The 20,386-nt window shown below is 37.3% G+C and overlaps 1 protein-coding gene and 1 non-coding gene across 2 annotated transcripts; both read right to left on the minus strand.

Annotated features, from left to right (window-relative positions):
* Window positions 1–740: 740 nt before the first annotated feature.
* EIF4G2 (eukaryotic translation initiation factor 4 gamma 2) lies at window positions 741–15,887 on the minus strand. The gene is made up of 21 exons (XM_014051684.2): window positions 15,784–15,887; window positions 15,268–15,333; window positions 13,051–13,119; window positions 10,835–10,937; window positions 9,991–10,122; window positions 9,833–9,899; window positions 9,592–9,743; window positions 8,890–9,000; window positions 8,601–8,684; window positions 8,427–8,525; window positions 8,176–8,317; window positions 7,900–8,060; window positions 4,922–5,032; window positions 4,322–4,447; window positions 3,668–3,772; window positions 3,361–3,576; window positions 3,001–3,259; window positions 2,613–2,817; window positions 2,211–2,422; window positions 1,822–1,943; window positions 741–1,554 (listed from the first exon to the last, which is right to left on the minus strand). The coding sequence occupies exons 7-21, from the start codon at window positions 9,673–9,675 to the stop codon at window positions 1,489–1,491; spliced, it is 2,103 nt and encodes a 700-aa protein (XP_013907159.1). The 5' UTR covers window positions 9,676–9,743; window positions 9,833–9,899; window positions 9,991–10,122; window positions 10,835–10,937; window positions 13,051–13,119; window positions 15,268–15,333; window positions 15,784–15,887; the 3' UTR covers window positions 741–1,488.
* On the minus strand, window positions 4,665–4,883 carry LOC148049610 (small nucleolar RNA SNORD97). Its single transcript, XR_015695291.1, has one exon. It is a non-coding gene; the product is annotated as a small nucleolar RNA SNORD97 (small nucleolar RNA).
* Window positions 15,888–20,386: the final 4,499 nt, after the last annotated feature.

Raw genomic sequence — 20,386 nt, forward strand, 5'->3', positions numbered from 1 at the left:
AACTCCCTATTCCCAAAAGATTTTCAATACATACATCATTTTAGCTTCCCTTTCTTTTGTAATTTTTCTCAGCAAAGTAAACAACACTCTCTATTAATCTTTCAAATGTTGAAACACATGTAGAGAGAACACAATACATTTCTTTTAAGGTAATATAAATGTAAACAAAACAATATGGCATTGAATTTTAACTATTTGGATCTGAAAATAGAAAAGCTATTTAGGATTCCAAGCTAGTTCTTCAGATGCTGTGCTGATAAATTTTGGAAAGAATGCAATGTTAATATTTCTGTCTGAGGCTTACAATTCATAAAATCATGATTGCAGAATTGCAATGCCTAATTGTGCAGCCTTTTTTTCCAGATGTATTGAACTTGAACTCCGGGAATTTCTGGGAATATTTAAGGTAATAGGAAACAACTAATCCTTACCAATTTACCCTTTTCAACACTTGGCTCTTAAGTTGTCTTACCCTGGGGTTTAGAAGATGTCAAGATATCAAGCACTTCCACAGGAGTTAGTATTACAGGGATCTCAAACATGATTCTGACACATGAATCAATTACAGGTGTTTTCATGATTCACAATTGGGAAATAATGAAATAGGGCTGCCTTGCCCACTCCAGAAACTTTACGATACAAGTTATATCTAATTAAATGGGATTGAGGGAAAGTCACATCATTCCTGCTTCAGAATCTATTTTCAAAGTAAATATAAAGAGCAGCCATTTCAACAAACATTCAAGTATCACAATGTTTATTGATAGATACAAGTATATAAAATCAGGGCATGAACATGTCTTGATAAATTAAGTAGACTTAATTCCAATACTATCATAGGGACCAATTCAGTTTCTCACCATTTTATTTCATACCCACAAAGACCACTTCCATGGGCATCTATCCACCTCTTCAAACTGATCATTTTTGTGCAAGTAAACCATGTTTCTTTTTAAAAGACTTGTGCACTTGCCCAGGCTCAAGGATATTAAAATCTAGCACATAAAGCCCATTACTAGAGGTAGAAATACAGGCAATATACTATTACGGCAACCACCATCAATTACAGTTAAGGATTCTCTGTAACAACCAAATGGATAATCAAATATTGCAACAACTCAAGTATTACACTGAGCAAAGTGCATTTCTACAGTATTCAGTGTTGCTATTCAGATTTCTAACGAACAGCCTATGGTAACTGGCATCAAAGAAGATCCTTACACAGACTGCTTCTGAACTTATGATGTAATTATTGCATGCTGCTAATACACTGTTATCTAAACATTAAAGATATTCTAAAATATTTTTATGGTAGACTATGATTAAGACATACTACAAAAACCCTTATGCAGAAACAAGTCCTACTGACCCGCTACTGCTTTAAATATTGTGAAAACATTACAGCGGAATGAGTTTTCGCAGTGGTTAGGTCAAATGCAGTTACATCATAGCAACAGTATGTTTGCACAATTTAAGGCTTTGGCTGGTTTAATCAGCATCTTCTTCAGATTCTTCTTCCTCTGCTGTTTCCAGCCAGGTCAACCACTGGTTTACCTGCAATTAAACCCAAATAATATTAGAATGAGAAAAAGGAAGAAAGGAAATTCAAATGTATCTGGGGATTAACTACATATGAAATCCCTACATAATAATTTATTAAGAGTATGAACATTATTAAAAACATGAGGCATATTTTTTAATTACTCCAATTTTAAACTTTATAGAAATCAGATTTGTACAGTATATTCTATGTTTTCCCTAATGAATCTACAAGTACAATGAGGTAACTGTTTTGCTTAAACCTATAGTGAGATAATTCACCTGGAACAAAGCTTTGCCTTTCCCTGGAAACTCTTGAGTAATATCTTCTTTCCATGCCAGAAAAGCTTCTTCTTCAATGATTTCCATATCATAGAAATGCACAAAGAAGCGCAGCAACATGCCTGTAAGAAAGATTTTCCTTTTTTTATTCAGATCTTTTAAACCACCACAATTTTAAGGTAGCCATGTCTTTAGCATCACTGGCACTAAAATTTACTCTTCAGTCATTTCGCTTAGTTCCATAAAAAATGGTTAAGCAAACCTGACACTAACTTATACAAACACCTCTCTAACTATATGAATATAGGAACATCTGCTTGAAATCCCTCTTATCCTGATGTCATATCAAATGCACATGAAATGGGGGAGGCAAAAGGTTTTATTCTTACCTTTTGGAAAATTGTTGTTGTAGCAGTGCACTTGGAGTGCATACAGGGCACTCACTTGTAGATCAACATGGTCATGAAGGAATTTCTGCATAACTGGCTTAAAGGAAAGAAGCAGCTGTTTTTCTTGCTCCAACTGTTCTTTAGAAGGAGCAGATGAAGAATCTGGTTCATCATTAGGTGGATTTACTTCACTAGAAATATACTGCAAGAAACTAAAAGAATTGGAACGAAATTGTTTAACATACTCATCCATGTAAAGCAACAGAAAAGCAAAGTTTTTTCTTTGCTACGCATATATAAATAGATAATAGAATAAGGAAATAACCCCACCATTGCTATATAAACATAGTATTTTAGCTCATGCATGACATACAACAAACTGGTTTCAGTTGCATTTCTCACCTGGTCATCAAAATATTAACAAATCCCTTATCTACATGTAGTTTTGGTGAAATGTTGTCTTTAATCCATTTATAGATTACTTGAGGGGATGGGTCCAACTTAATTTGCTTCAGTAGCTCCTTTTCCAGTTTCAGAAGTGGAAACAAGAAGCTAAGTCCTTTCCCTTCCAATATCTCCAGCATACGATCCTTATTCTGGTCAATCTCTGTAATATATAGATACAAAACTGTCCCAAATATTCTTTGAGCATGTCAACTTAATATGCTACATATTGAGCTCACATTTTTAAAACTCCGTAACATTTAGTCATATTTTCTAACTAGATGTTTATTATATAGTTACCCATCTACTTCCTAATTCCCTCTGTACCAGTGTATTCATTCCTTACCTGGCAGCATCTTTTGCATGTTCACTTTGCTCTGTTGGAAAAGATCAGTTAGCCATTCTCGATCCTGCAGCTTGGCTATCTGCTGAAGGCAAAGTAGGAAGAGGGGAAAATGGGTGCCACTTTCCAATGGTTGTGCTAGTTCAGAGATGCTCACGAGTTCTGAAATTATGGCACGAGCTGCAAACTGTGCTAGATAGGATTTTACCAGAGGGATGTCCACCTCTAGTTTAGGGCACTGGTCCAATACATTTAGGAATGCCTGAAAAAAAGTTTACTAGCATTAATTACATTCTCTCATGTCTGGTTCTGACAACAAACAATACAAAGACATCAAAGTGTACTTATGAATATATGTATTACCTGCATGAAGTTGTCACTAGTAGCTATCCCTTCCTGTTTAAGTAAACTGATTAATGCACTTGCTTTTTCTTTATCTTCATCTGATCGATCTAGTGACTGAAGTATTATTTTGCTCAGCATCTCAGAAATAAAATGTTTTGGTGCCCTCATTTCTCTCACACTGTTAACAGCATCATTGGCGTTTCCATTGTTCAAATATTCAGTCACAACAGTTTCCTAAAAAAGGAGGAAAAGGGTTTTTTGGGTTTTCTTTAATTCTTTACAGTTATCACATACTGTAGTTTGAGGGCAGACTAAATGAACTTACTGTTAACTTGAGTAGCTCTTCCTTAGAAGGTGGTGGCTTTTTAGTTGTCTTTGCAGGCTTCTCCTGAATAAGTGGCGGATTTGTTTTGAGACCAAGTTGAGGTGGCTTAAAAACAAAACACCAGAAGTTTAATGGTGTATTTATTAACAGTAATGCATAAATCTTAAATATTTGCTAGTTTCAAACTGCAATTTTAAGAATCTTTTAACCAAGCCTTATCCATGGCACTGTGGCAAATTCACAATAACCGTATCCTGGAATAGCCCTGCAAAGGCTTTCACTTTCATGATCACCTGTAAGCATATATATTCTAAGATGCTATTACTTAGTTGTCCCAATCAAATCTTACTGTTTACCTGGATTTACTCCCAAACAAACAAATATTGTGGAATTCCAGGATATTGCTAAGCATTTGTTCTTCTGAACTCTTAAATAGAAAATGACTTACTGGAGACATGTGCTGCAATGCTCCAAAGTGCCTCTATAGGACACAATATTCCAATCAAATGCAATCACAATAGAAATTAGGCTACAGTCTTAATTGTTCCCTCCCCATTATTTTAATACCTTAAAATGCATATGCTTTCTAGAAAGCAACCTTTACAATGGATATAATCAATAAATCTTTGATTAAAACATTACAGAAACATTTACCTGTCCCAGAGGTGGTGTCTGAGTACGTTGTGGCTGTGCACTGGGAGGAATCATAGTTATCTGGGGCTGAAGCTTTGGCACTTGGTTTTTGTTTACTACAAAACACTGAGCAGGTCTCAGACTAATCTGTGAAAAGAAGCTGGATATTAGAAATCTGGAGTATGGTTCTATTATGGTAGCAGTGAAAACTACCCACAGCAGAGTTGCATGTTATTTAGAAGCACTGCTAAGTTATAGCAACAATATTTTTGAGAAAACAATTCGTTACAAGTTTATAATGGCTTTTTATATCTCTGTCCAGCAACTGTAGTTACTTCAACAGCTCTTGTTTATGATTAAGATATTGCCCTCATATCTCATAATCTTGCTCATAGGACACTGGAAACTCCAAGGAGGAAGGAAAGAGAGGTAGAGGAATGAAACTCCAAGAAAAGGGGGAGAGGGGGAAGCAAGAGGTAAAAAGATAGATAACTTGGAGGGGGGAAGTGAATAGCAGGAATGTAGAAGGGGAGTTCCAGTTTTGATCCTCGTAATAACGCGTCTTGTTATAATCATTGGGCATCTTTTAAAGACTGTGCCTATTCTTTTTCAAGGGCATACCTCATCTGCATTAAGCTGTCCCTTCTTAGAAAACCGTGGAGGCATATCCTTAGACTGTCCTTGTTGAGACAGAAGTCCCTGATTTTGATTATGGTATAGTTGGCTTTGCCCCTGTTTTCAAGACAATGAAAAGAAAAATAAAGACTGTAACAGTGTAAACTTTTCCTTATCATAAAAATATTTTCATATATTCTATGTGTATTGCATTTTACATCTTGTTAGAATTTCCTCTACCATGGTGAAAATATTACTATCTTACTTTTCCATCAGTTCTAATTTCCAATTTTTCCTTACAACAATCCTGTGAGGTAGGTTGGATTTCAAAAACCTGCCCCCAAGTTTTCCCTGATCTTTCTCGGCAAAGAGTGAACCTAGGTCTTGCTAATTGTAAGCTAGCATTTTAAACATCTCAACTGTTACAGATAAGCAAGCTGATTCGGGTTGATCTAATCAAAAGGCAAAGTATTAATTCTCAGTCTATGACTCAATCTCAACAATTACATTAGTGTTACCCAAACTTGAATCAATTATTCCAAATTGGGTAAAAATGATTTTTCTTTTCTCATGAACCCATTATCCATCATAACAGGGACATTTAAATTGACTTAGAGATTGCCACATGTACTAGAATGTATTTAAAATTCTCCCAATTTATCCTATTAAGACAAAAAAAATGATGAAATCACCAATAGTAATTTGTTGAAATGACAAAGATAATTTAATATTGCTTTTGTAATACAGGTAATCCTTAAGTTATGACTATTATTCTTACTGTTATGACAGTACTGAAGGAAGGGATTTAGGAGCTTAAGTTAGATTAAGACTTTCTGATAAGCGATTTTTAGGTCATGAAGGAAAGTTTGGGAACCAATAAATTATATGAAGGAAGGGTTCATAAAGGAGATACATCAAGTATAATATCTGGGAGCTATTAATTACGCTTTGGATTTCACATAAATAATGGAAAAATATATTCTCTTTATTCTAAATTTTAGAAACTGGAGAAAATATGCTAAACAGAACTGCAGCAAGTGAAGTTGCCTGAGGAAAGAGGCAGAAAAAGACCCCGATCAATTCCACTCCTTTATTCCTGGGTGCTCCTGACACTGGGGGGACATTTAAAAAACACACCAGAAGAATATGGAGAGAAAGAGAAGTACTTTTGTTACTTACAAGGGGAGCTTCATGTTTTCTATTGAACTTCCAGAAGATGGCAAGTATTATATAAGCAGCAGGTGCAGACATGCCTTTTTGGAGAAGCAGCTAGGGGTACTAGAAATAAACTAGTTCATCCATCAGCTGTTGTGAAAAATGTATTGGACAACAAAAAATGCTTGAGAAAGAACAATAGTGGCAAGCTCCAAGAAGAAAAAAGCAAGCCAGGCAGGAGACTGGAGAGATGACAGAATGACACGAAAGAACCAAACTTGTAAAAATGAGCTTTGTTTCCTTGGAGCTTTGGAATAGATTCCCTGCTGATGTTGTTTCTAGACTTCTGGATGAACTGCAGCTGCCACAGGGGGCAAAGATGGCTATGCAAGTTCTGCAAAGAGGACAATTCCAGTCTGTGCCTTGAGGCAACAGCAAAAGGAGATGCTTATTTGAGACTTCCTACTGAGGGACCAAAACATCAATCAGCAATGAGCTAGCAGTCTTATCAAGAGAAAGGTGCTGCCTTTCACAGGCTCACATTTGGGATGTATTAGAAAACCTCACTGAAGTCTTTTTTAGTGATTCTGATGGGAATAAATAGCAGACAGTGTTGAAAGCATTGCAAGACTATAAAGCGCTGGGCTGTTGGTAAGTTTAAAAACAAAAAAAACCCTCTTTGTTGAAGGCTGTGAATCCCGAAGCAAAATAAACTTAAGTTCACAAGGGAAGCTAAAAGTAACATAAAAGTTTGGGTTTTTTTTTCCAGTTTTGTCAGAGCAAGAAAGCCATAATGGACAACTAGAGTGTCCGGGAATAGACTAATTATATCCAAGAGCCTTAAAAGAGCATGGCTATATGACCTATAAGCTTGTTGCTGATATTGGGCAAACTCCAGAACAGAAATTAGTGTTAATCATTAAGAAAAAAATATATTGCTTGGCAGGAATAGCATGTCTTTATGAAAGAACAAAGCATGGCGAAGCAATTGGATCTTCTCTATTGTTTGCTTGACTACAGAGATAAACTCAATTCCCAAACAATTAATCAAGTTTTTTATAATATCCTTGTAAAAAAGATGACAAAATGTAAGCTGTTTGCATTACTGTTATAAGGACATAAGATTAATTGAACAAATACAAGAACATAAGGCTGTGTGTTGTTCAACACTGACTTATAAAATGGGTTAAAAACAACGAAAGATTAAGTTTTTGGCTAATAACGGGGACAATATCAGGATTCAAGAGGACATGACAAGCTAGAACAATGGACAGAAACTGACAAGAAGAATTTTAAGAAGAATGAGCTGTGTCTGCATCATATATGTGAATTATCTGGTGAATTGCAAAAAGATTGAGCTAAGAGCATAATGCAGCTCCAAGAAAAACAATTTTTTTATTTGCATTAATGATAGTACAGTTTAAAGATCTATTCAATATTAATTAGATCACAACTAAATTCTAGCATCTTTTTTGACACTGTCAATACCCTTCCAAAAATACAAACTTGAATAAAACAAAACAGGAACAACTGAGACATGTAAGAGCTGGAAGAAAAGGCTTATTTGGAATAGTTGTCGTGCTAAGTACTTTTAACCTGGAAAAGATTATGAAGAGACATGTCTTCAGGTTTTTGAAAGCTGGTCTATGTGAATAGAATACAAGAGACCTTTTTAGTGATGTTCCAAAACACAGGACAAGGAACAGTGGTTTTAAACTGATATTGTTTTTGATACAAGCCATTCAGAATTATGCAATGTATGATGGGAGGCCATGCACATTTCCTACATTTAGAAAACAGCATTTTTCTTCTTTCTATCAGTCACTTACTGGATTTTTCAAGAAGGATTTGCCTAGCTCTCCAAAGTGGGATTGAACAGGAGCCATGAGGTGTCCCCCATGGCCATTGAAAAGTTGATTTGACCGGTGTCGCCCCATGGTAGGTGAAAATCTGTCTTGAATAACTCCCGGACCAGTACCAATTCCACTACCTGAATTCATAAAACACACAAAAACAAGAGGATTATAACTTAGGATATTTTATTGTCAAAGTAATTAAAATAAAAAACACACATATCATTTCTTCACTGAAGTAATAGTAATTACCAGGCATTTGTCCAAACATATCAGCAAGCCCTCCAAGTGGATCCCTGTCAAGTTTCATCCTGGGTGGCATAAACGCTCCCTCCAGAAAGAAGTCACTTCTCATTCCTTGAGACAAAGGAGGAGGAATAAAAACTCCCAGATCCTTAAAAAGAAAGTCAGTTGGAAATCAAATTAAAAGCAGTATTTCTTAATACACCTTAATGCCTATTAATGAGCTGCACAGCTTAATCCGTATCTTGTGAAATACTTACTTTCACAGCATCTTGACGGATTTGATTGATAGTCTTTGGTCCATTGTCAAGAAAAGCTTTGCGAGGAATCCAATTGTGTTCTCTCAACTCCACAGTATCCTTCAAGGATTTAACAGAATGTTAGCTTCAAGGCATATGCTAGATTTGTCACAGTAAGCAATTTTATACTCTTACCTGCAGCAGGAAACGAATCCTTGCCGGCAATTCCTTACACATCATCAAGGAGCGCATACGGGCAAAGTACTGATCCATTAAGGACTGTTGAGAAAAAAATTCATTATATTTGGCAAGTTGACAAGTTATCAAACAGAACAAACTTATTAATATGTACAAGTTATTTTTATTTGCTAATTAAACATGTTAACTACAATATTTTAATCTACAACAGCCTATCCCAGGAAGATGAATACTAATAGCATAAATACAGAAATGTATATATGTATGCAATTCTACTAATGCTTACCTTGGCTTTTGCATGGTCTAGTCTAGGTCCTACTGTCCTCATTATCTGACAGAGGCACTCCAAATCCTCCCCCATATCCTTGAGTTGGACTCTCTTCTTCTTTTCCAAAAGCTGGGTAATTTGAATAAAAAAATTTTTACTATCATTTTACAACTTATTTTTACAAGCTGTTTATCAATAAAATCGGTATTCAATAACATTAAGCCATACATCCAAGTAACAAAACAAATGCTGTTTTCACTTAAGATGCTATGTCCAAACAAGCTACACAATTCCTTTTCAGCCTAGTGTTTTATGCAAATTCAACATTTGATTCCATCTATAAACTACTGGAAATTGTTAAGGATTCCTCAAAAAGAACATCAACACAATTGGTACTTTTGATTATCAACATTTTCACAAGAAATCTAACCACCTGAAAATACAAATAAGGTAAAACGACCCTTTAGTTCTGGTTAGTGCTTTACATTCGTGATAACATGACCTAGAATTTTCTATAACTTATCCAGATTACTCAAGCAGATCTAACAGGTTATCCTTAAGGAGTAAAAAAGGAAGAACAATTTTTATTTTAGTAAATTTATTGCTAGGAGTGTTTGCCCACCATGTAGTCATTAGCGGATACCATTTAATCTTTAAGTACATTACTAGCTATCTCACCAATGAGGTTTACATAGTAAAAATTAAAAAAAAAACACTTACTGTTTTGATGCACTTATGAAGGATAGATTCATGAATAAGATCAAGCTTGCCAAGTTCTCCAATGAATTTGATGTTTCCCAGCATCTTGATCTTAGCAATAGCTCTTTGTTCCTCCTCCTCTGGGAGGAGGGGGCCATCTTGCTTATCATAGACTAAAAATAGAGATAGGTTTTAGACATTGTTCTATTTTTATGACAAAAAAACCAAGCAAATCAAGAAATACAGTATTCTGAAAACTTACTATCAACATTTCTGGTTCGGTTTTCAAATTCATCTTGAAGTTTAGAAATTAAGAGGCGTCTGAATGTCTAGGATTTAGAATGCAAACATTTTAATGTCTTGTCTTCTTAAAATACCAATTCTCATAATAGCTTTAGTCCAAAAGAGAATTATACTCACTGTGCTTTGCTTCTGTCCTGAATGACTCTCTGTGGATGGGCCATCAAAGTTGGGTGCATCTTCTGCCAGTCGCAGACATAGTTGAGCATATAGCGAGCTATACTTTGGCTCTTCAAGGGCTTTGTCTACGATCTGAGAGCAGAGACTTCATAAATTATATGGAACTTTGTTTAATATTTAAAACCTGCATTTTAAAATGACCCTAGCTAATCCTATCCAGTTTTATTGATGTTTCAGAAATTCACAATGACAATTATGCAGTACAAAAAACTATAGTGTAATTAACATTCCCTACCTTGCTCTTCCTCTAAACAATTAAGTAATGGGACAATTAGTATTCAATAATTCATTAATCTACCAGGTATCAATGTCCAATAAACAAAATCTAATGTATTTTAACAGAGACAATAGTGTAAGGTAAGCTGCATTTCCATGCTTGATTTCTACTCTTGGAACCTGGTGTATGGTTATCTGGACAATCATGACACTGAAACACACCAGCTCAGTGTTTTCCCACAGGCTACATTAGAGCCATATTATTTGCTGAGTCAGTATTCCCTTGCACTTAGAAATTTCTACCTTTACTACTAAGATAGGAAAAAGCTCAACTGATTTATGTAATCTTATAAGCATATATAGGAAACAGTACCACTACATAGTGATCATTTGAGAATAATTCATTCTCTAAGTTGCTGTTTTATAACGTAACTTCTATAATATCCATGTTCACAGTACACTGAACAACCTGCAAGCTGTACATTTTGAGAATCTTGAAAAATTATACCTGCTGTACATAATATAAATTTTATTAAACAGTATTTTTCTAATAAATTTGTTATCTTACCAGCAGTATGATCCCCTTTAGGATGAGTTTAGACTCTACACCCACATTGAGGAGCTCAAGGCATAGCTTGTCAAACTTTTCAGGAGTAAGCTTATTTAGTATGCTAAAGAAAAGAAAACAAATCAAGGCTTTTCTTAGTCAAGATGTGACTTGTTTACTGCAGTTTAATTTATAAAACCTTTTTGCTAGAATTAAACAAACTGCAAGCAGTTTTCAATTGTAATCTGTTAAAATTAAGTGTTATACGAAATGGGTAATTGTGAAACTGGTTACTCAAAATCTCCAGATGCTTTGAAAGCCCAGATTGTAAGTGCTGGTTTGGCAATAAAGCAAGCAACACAATAGGTACAGGCTTATTTGAGTCCCCCAAAACCAGAAAAGCTAAGAAACAAGGATACTGAAATAAAAATGTTAAACTAAAAGAAAAAAAAAGATGCTGAGATGAGAAATGGAGAACTCATGGCGGAAGGAGACAATAAATAAATAAAGCAAGATATTAAGATAGGAAATGCTTAGTATGAGCAGCCTTCTAATAAAACCAAGACATTAAAAGCTGAATTACAGGTACTACAAAAATGGGAAAAATGGGTGGAGAATAATAGAAATAGGGTGACTAAACAATGTGAGATAAAAATAAAAATCAGGACTCTGAATAAACAATGGGTGTGAAATACAAAGTGAAAAGCAAGAGAATGAAGAACAGAGTAAAAATGCAAAGCTTTGACCCTAGATTCAAAGCACTCAGGAAACATACAAGGAAATGTTATTAAATATGGGCATTGGTGTCAAGAGTCCAATGGATCTATCAGAACAGTAATGAATTCTGAGAACTATAATTCAACATTTAGTGAAGCAGTAAATCAGCTTGACAGACCCTTTTCAAATTGGAAAAGGTACAAGACAGGGCTGTCCTTTGTCCCCACTATTGTTTATTATAACTTTGGAAGTATTGTTGAATAAAATACGGGGCTTGGATTGTCTAAAAGGGATCAAGATTAGGCAGCAGGAATACAGAGTCCGCGCTTTTGTGGATGATTTGGTCATAATATTGGAACAACCGCAGGAATCCAGTATGGTTTTAATGAATACGATTAATCAATATGGTCAAGTGTCTGGTTTTAAAATAAATTTAGGAAAAACAAAAATATTAGCTATAAATATGAATACTAAACAAAAGGAAGAACTAGGATGTGAGGTAGTCAAAAAAGTCAAATATCTTGGGGTTAATATTTTAACCTCAAACAGGAAATTATATAAGCATGTTGGAGGTGTGGTTCTCTCGATGCTACATATTTTCATATATGGTGGACCTGTTAAAAGGTTAAGGCATTTTGGATAAAAATATGGTGGATTAGTGAAGCCGTAAATCAGTGGTGGGTTCCGGATCCCGTTGCAACCGGTATGGCGCAACAGGGCCGGCCGTCCACCACATGAACGCGCGCAACGTGCACGCACATGCGTAATTACTGCCCGCAACACCCCCCTAATGCTCCAGCTGCTCAGCAAAGCATTGCGCAGACTCTGTGCAAGCCCCGAAAACTTCAAATACTGATAAGGAGCGCAGGCCAGCGGGCCCTCCAGAGCACCGTACTAGAATGGTACCTAGTGCTCCCGGCAAGCACAGGTACGCCTGTACTGGTCATATAACCCACCACTGCAGTAAATTGTTCCTCCTGCCCTAGACTGCTAACTCAACATAAAAACAATATACCAAATGAATAGAACACAGCAGAAGCTTAATTTGTTTTTTGTTTTTTTTGCTTCTGCCTGGAATCATCAGTTAAAGAACTGCCATCAAGCACTCTTAAGACCAAATAAGCAACTCAATATGGGCTGAACTAGTTATAGTCTAATGGACTGGATCTACGGATACCCCCTTCAAATTATTTATTAATCTTTTCATTTTAATCTCCATGTTTTTAGATAGATAGGGCGATTTGCCCAAAGTCGCCACTATGTTTCCATGGCTAAGAAATGATTTGAAAATGTGTCCTCCATATCCAACCCACCTTGTCTCTATACCATGTGGGCTCCTTAGATTCTATGGTCAAAGAGAATTCAAGAACACCTTTAGAAAACTATGGCTTTGCAAGTAGGAAAATCTCAATTGGAAATAAATGGCTGGGAAAACAAGTATGCATTCTGTGTCTTAGATGTGAATCACATGCTGGATTATAAAATTCAACTGACAATTAAATTGTTACCTCAAAACTTACCCTCTTACTTTCCTGAAGATTGCATCATGTCGTTCTTTGTCATTTGCGGAGTCGTCATCTCGTCTAGTGCTTCGTGAAGGAATCCATTTCTGAGCGTTTTGCCCTGGGGTTTTCCCCAGGAACTCGCTTTAGAAATAGAATATTAAGTCATTAAAACCTACAGTATATTCCCATATAATCTGGAAACAATAGGCTCAATTTTAAATTTGTTTTCGGGACACTTAAGAAAGCCTGAAATTTTAGCACTATAACCTGAATTTTTAATACTATTTTGAACTCATTTTTGGAGCTTTGAACTCATTTGAAGAATTTTCTTACAGGAGCAGTTATAGCTAAAAATTCTCAACAGATGTAAAAGAGCCATACCATGTCAAGCGTAATGAAATCAAAAATAATTAAGAAGGAATTAAAGCAACTAAAACATTGAAACTTGGAGCATTCCATTTATGGAATGACCACTTCATGTGTTATGGTGTTCTGTCATTTTGTTCTAAATTTGAAACAAAATGGAATAGTTAAAATTGTCCTTAAGTATTCAAATATTCCACAATTTGCATTTCTAATCCTCCAAATTATGAGGAATTTGGGTCTAGTGATTCCATTTCTGCTTTCATTGGTTGGATCAAGTCAAACAGGCTGGGGATAATAGTTAATTACGTGTTCAAAGATCTGTGGATTTCTACTTTGTAGAAAACAGAGGTAGACTTCAGAATTGATTAATCTACATTAAGAACTGAATTTCAGATACTCTTGCCTGTATAAGCAATATTCTACCTCTTTCACTAAGCAGTGTTCCATTTGCTTTCTTATGCCTAAAGATAAATGCCAGGATAAATTTGACTCAAAAGAAGGCAGAGCAAACTGAAAGCAGGCATCATCTCTACCTGCAGTCATTCTACTAATGCTATTGATATATGCTAGACAAGGAGGGTAACTGTCAGTCCTTCAAAGGTAAAGGTATTTTCTCATTATTGTGGGGGCTCAGAAGGAAGACTCTAGGCCCATGATGGCGAACCTATGGCACATGTGCCGGAAGTGGCATGCAGAGCCATCTCTCCAGGTACACCAGTTGGTGTTGGTGCGCATGGGACCATAGGAAGAGCAGCTCCACAGCGTGCATATGCATGCCGGGAAGCTGAGGTTCCAGTTTCCAGCACGCATGCTGGTCTTTGAGTGCGCATAAGCACTAGAAACCAGAAGACGTGCATGCATCCTGGAAACTGGAAGCTCAGCTTCCCGGCACATGCATGCGCACCAGGGAGCTGCTCTTTTGGTTTCTGGTGCTCCCCTGAGCGTGTGCTCCTGTTTTGGCACTTGGTGCCGAAAAGGTTAACCAACACTGCTCTAGGCACAGTCAAGTAGCATACTGGAATATTTAGCATGCACATTATTTCTAGCAGTACCAGCTAAGAGCTTAATTCTAGCACTAGGTTTTTCTTGGCACACTGTGAGGGGGAGAGGAAATTACAGGCCTGTAAAGCATAAGGAAGACACTTGCTGACTTATTTCAAGTACAAAATGCAACAGTCAATACTGCTTTAGTGGCAGATGTTTGGATGACCGGAGTGCAGGACTAGACAACATATGTCATATGTCCTCCAGTCAAAATTTCATGTGAAGCTCTTTAGCATAGGTAACATCCTATAATCTATGTCAAATGTTGATTTGCTAGAACAACTGATCTTCCTCAAGGCTAACTTGCTTCTGCTTAATTTTTTTTGATCTGCCTAAATTCTTTCCTAACTCTATTGTCAACCAGCAGTTGTCCCAACATTCAGTGTTATCTGATTGGCTGGAGAGGATGCTCTGATTCTCAGACTATGTATGTCTGCATCAGAAATTACATTAGACAATGACTGCTGCATTCTTGGAGTTTAAGATGGTAAATAGGATTCAGAATGGATTATCAGCCATTTAGGCTTGCAGTCCTAAAACAGAAATAAGGAAACTGTTTTGAATTCCAAATGTTCCCTTATTGTGGAATATTCAAAATGCTTTGGATTTCATGCTATCCCCCCATTAGAGGTAAAGAAGTACCAGACAAAAACATTAAAAGTATTAAGACATGGAAGTAGTTAACAGAACAAAACACTGATTGGGTTTCATACAGACTTTCAATTTACATTTACTTACAATGAATTTAACTTTGCAAATTAAACAATGCATCACAAATCCATATAATAGCCAATATAGCATTGCAGTTAGTATGCAATTTACCTGTTGCCGGCAGTCTTGGGATAGTGCTGAAGCGCACCCCTACCTCCTCCTCCGCCTGAAGAAGCACTATGAATAAAGAATAATTGCTAAAGAATTTTTGTTTTGCGTGCAGGAAACCAAAATTTTGAAGTTTAACCAGAACAATTTTATAAATAACTTGATTTGTGAACACAAACTTCCTTGGATAATTACTTTTTTTCCTTCTGCACAGATAGTATTTTCTGGTGACCTGATCTGAATCAACTAATATCTTTTATATGAAGCTAAAATCAGATGAAGTATTATCCTATTCTTAAAGTCTCTATAAAACCAACAAATACACAGAAGATACTTATTTGTTGCCTTTTAATATATGGTCTGCAAAACTTAGAAACCGTGTTAGTGGAATATAGTTGGTAACTCATGCATTTAATTTCATTAGTTGTGACTAAGAAACCTTAAAAGGCTAAGAAATGTTTCTTCAGACAAAAATGCTGTGTGTTCCCATCTGTTTCATTGTCATAAAGCTTTACTTACCTGAAACGAGAAGCACCCCCTTCTGCAATCGCACTCTCCACTTTGGCGGCTTGGCAATGAAGAATCTTCCAAAGAATAATAAATTGACAGGATAGGGAAAAACAAAACCTAGAAGGCAAGAGTTAACAATATAAGTTTTTGATTAAGGTTTCAATAATAGCACTCCCCCTAGATTGAAACAAAAATAGTTTCCCAAAGATGTTGGTATTCAGTCTAAATAATTATCATTTCCTAGCATCTTATAGTTTGCCAGTCAGGAATTTCTGAGAATTTTACTTGTCATCAGAGCCCAAGTTTTTCCCTCATCTCAAGTCAACCTTTTCTCCTGCTGATTCCTCATACATATATATCCATGAAAGTCTTAAACATTATATAATTTTAAATATTTCACAACGAGGTGTATAAGCAAAATCTAAGCAGTCTTAACAAACACCCACCATGTAATATTTTACTACCCAACATGACATGTGCTTATAAACCTGATACACATATAAATTGACAAATACAACCCAATACAGGTAACTTTCAATACCCTAATGTATATCTATATCTTTGTATGTATCTATATTTCAGGATTTCTGACATCGAAGAAAGCAGAAGCAACACACAAACACATTTTCCCAGGAAAGATCCCTATTTGTGTCTCAACTTAAATTGCTGGCCTTTTTTTACTTTAATTAGACTTCGAAGTAAACCAAAACACAAAGGCGTCCAATCCCACCGAGGGCCGCCTGATCTGTAACCTCCACGGTTATTATTCCCGCCACAGACCTAGCCTTAAAAATACGCCTGCAAGGCGGGAGAGAAATGGCTTGGCGAAGCCCAACTAAAGACCTAGAACACCCCTCCGTTTAATCTCGCCGATCCTCGGAACAAGCCGTAGCCAGCTTCAAGCATCCTGTCCAGGTTCAAGCATCCTGTCCTCGATCCCTCCCTAGCCGGCGCTGGGCACCGCCCGACTCCAGGCTCAGGCGCAACCCCGGCAATAGGCCCGGCCTTTGTTCTCGGTTCACAGCCCCATCCGCAGTTGCCGGCTATTCAGTCCCAACAACGGAGATGGGGCATAGTTTCCGGAGCGAGGGGACCGAAATTGATTGAACTATTCCACTGAGAGACTAAACACTGTTCTTTCTATCTTTCCTATGGAATAATAGGAACCACGGGCGAAAAATAGCATATGCTCTATTCGCGTAGAGGGCTAAAAGGCAGCCGGGTATCGCGACACTGGACTTGATTGTGCCCCCGTCACGACCTTCACTCAAAGTCAGCTGCCTCTTTTTCCCCTCAGACACCGGCTAAGTGAAGACCGGTGCCGGCCGCCATTTTGTTATCGGCAAACGTGCAAGACCGAGATTGCAAACGAACAAGATGGCGTCGGTTTTAGGTAGCCGCCATTTTGCATACCAGCAGCCGATTCTTCCTTAGCCGCCTTCGCTCGCCCCCCGCCTCAAATACTCCCAAGTCCAAGCAGTACCAGCCCCGTCGATTTCCCACCCCGATCATCATCTTTGCCAACGACGGTCATTTCCTCACCTTCCCTACAGCCTCGTCAGCGTCCCCAGGACCGGCGGCGAGGGCTGGGAAGAGGCGAGAGAAGGGAGGGGGAGAGGGAGCCGGGGATCGGGGCTGGGAGAGGGAAGGGGGAGAGAACGAACGGCAGGACGGATCTCTGAATCACCACAGCAGCTACCAACCACTTCTTTCCGTCACCTCCATAGAGATCGGACCAACTCTCCACCGCTTCTAATGCGTACTGAGACAGCCCACTAACTTTATTACACAGCGTGCAGCTAAACCCTCCTCAACAAGCCGGCTTCCAATCGCCGGCTGAGACTTTGTCGGGGTAGCCAATCACAACGAATAAAGGAGGTGGGTCCAGGGCAAAGGAGGGGGAGGAAGAGAGGTTGGTTGACGGGAAGCAGCGCCGCAGTGCAGCATCGGATTCACAAAGACTAGCATCTCCTTTCTTCTGCGTACAAAACCAACTCGAGGGGCAGATTGCGCAAATGGCGTACCGGGTTAATTGGGACAGGCTTTACGCCGCTTTTTTCCCCCCAGCGCCGTATCGCCTCCAGTGACAGAAGCTGGAAGGAAGCTCTCATTGAATTTCAGATGCGGCTGTTCTTTGGGTCGGTTTCAATAGCGTGCCCCTTTTGCAATGGCATACAGATGCCGCCCCCCCCCCAGTTCTCGGCGAAACCATTTGGTGGGCTTTGTCTTGATAAAAATGATATATGGTTAGAAGCAGCAGATTGCATATAGACGAAGCTCTAGTTTAGAAGAGGTACCCGAAAAATCAGGACGCCGATTCCAAGAAGGGATGAACAGGGCTGGGCATTGTTAAGGAAGTGCCGTGATGAAAACCGTTCCGATATGAAAACGGTTACTGAACACGTTTCCTCTCCTCCCCTCTGTTCCTCGTCTGCTCCAAATCCATTTTTATCAGGCTGAAGAACAATGTTCTAGAAAAACGGCTCAAGGGTTTTACCTCTTGGCTCTGACCGCAAGTGAACTGAATAATGCATGATCTTTTAGAATAATTTCAGCAAGACTCAGCACATCTATCTGGGCTCACAATCAAAGTGCTGAAAATCCTACAGGGCATAATGTTGCTTGCTACATATCCATCTTTTACATGATGTAACCATTTGCTCCGAAAACACATCTCACACTGAGGTTTTGAACACATTTTGAACGCTTAAACCAAAGTATCTGGTTTTCTGTATCAAATAAGTAAATACTTCATGATTTCCTGATTGAAAAAAAATCATTTTACTTAAACACTTCTTTTTAACTTCCAAGAATGATGGTATCCAGCTCATACCACTAACAGCAATTTCACAACCATTCATTCCAAAGCATACTTGTGCAATAGTTAATGACTTCCCACCTCACATGACTCCAGAAGACATTTAACACATAAATCTTATGAAACTATGTGCTTGTCACAATCTGATATAAATTTTGAAAAACAAAACAATGTATTGTTACATTGTATTACTATGACCAGGCAAGATATGTAACCTTTCATGGTTAGTGCCTCTTGGCTAATAATCATATCTTACTGTGTAGGATCTGTAGAAGAAAAAAGGAAACTAGCAAAGGAGATACAACTGGAAAGACTGCAGTTAGCTAGCAATAAAAACATGGAAGGACTCTCACTACACATACTGTAGTTTGCTTCTAGAGAATCTAAGCCTCCTCCATTGGATATTTCCCTATTTCCCTGCACTCAGTTGATACTGCAAAACTATCATGGCCTTCCAGTTCTATTTCTTTACAATAAAATATAGGCTACATCTAAAATGTCCTGTCACTTGAGGAATGGACATATTGAATACAATATTTCAAATTCTCTTATCTAACTACCTTCATATTTCTTTAGAGAAAAGACCTCCCTCCCTCCCATTTTTTAAGATGATACTGTACACACATATAGAGAGGGTACAGTTTATCATGTCATGATCTGAACCATCCTCTAATTATTTATTTTGAATTTCAGGGTACCTACTAAATCGAGATACCATTTTGTTAAATTCTGGATCACTAGAAATAGTTTTACATATGACTCAGCACTGGTGAGTGAACACCCACACATTTTCTTTTATACAATCTAACTTTATTTGCTTGCTTTACCATATTCAACCTCAATTCATATAAATATACAGTACATTAAAAACTATGCATGTGAAATACTTATCTTAAAATCATTAAAAACTAGGACCTAGCCACATCATTTTGATTCTAGACAAGGCTTTAAATGTGACACAAATACTGACTTGTGGCCTTGATTCTATGGCTTAATTAAAAAAAAGGGAGGATCTGAAGTGCTGGCTCTGAGTAGATTGATAAAGCTATACTGAGACAATCAGAACTGTCAATGTTCATTAGCAGGATTCTACAGAGTGGACAATACTGACTCCCAAAGATCAAAGGAACTATCCAAAAGGTCAGTGTTGTTGTTATTACTATTCATAGTACTATTCGTTAAAGTAAAATTTATTAAATTATTTTCATATAATAAATTTTGGGAATCAATGGACAATCTAAAACTTCAAGAAGAGATTGACAAGGTGAAGAGTTTGGGGACCCCTTTTCTATTGTATGTATTTGACTGGCCTTCCAGTTATGAAATGTAAAATGAGTTTTATTATGGCATACTTGCCAAAATGCTGCTACCTGGACTAAGTTGTTTATGAGACACTGAGGGAACTGCTTTTCACTTCTCTGTTATCAAAGGGAACAGTTCCTCTTCCCTATTCAGTAAAAAACAAGAAGGCAAAGTTTAAAATAAGTATCTTTAAGTGAAATGGTGGTTCAGGTAATGACAATAAATGTCTAGCATTATTTGTTTTACATAATCTTTGTCCAAAAAAATGTGTGTTCGCTTCAACATATTTGCAAATCTACATTTTCAAGGACAAGTTCCATGTTAATTTTACGCAAGTATTATCTTGAAACTAATTCTGTACAATTGTAACTCTAAAATTAAGGGACACATTTTAAAATTCCTAATGGTGGTCATCATGTTATAGAAAGAACATTACAGCTCCAACACAGCAAACAATAATGGTTTATCATTGCATACACTATATAGAAATGT

Source organism: Thamnophis sirtalis, unplaced genomic scaffold, assembly GCF_051295495.1.
Source record: "Thamnophis sirtalis isolate CommonGarterSnake01/CBP01778 unplaced genomic scaffold, rThaSir2_p1.2 scaffold_1, whole genome shotgun sequence".
In the NCBI taxonomy this organism is placed as follows: domain Eukaryota; kingdom Metazoa; phylum Chordata; class Lepidosauria; order Squamata; family Natricidae; genus Thamnophis; species Thamnophis sirtalis.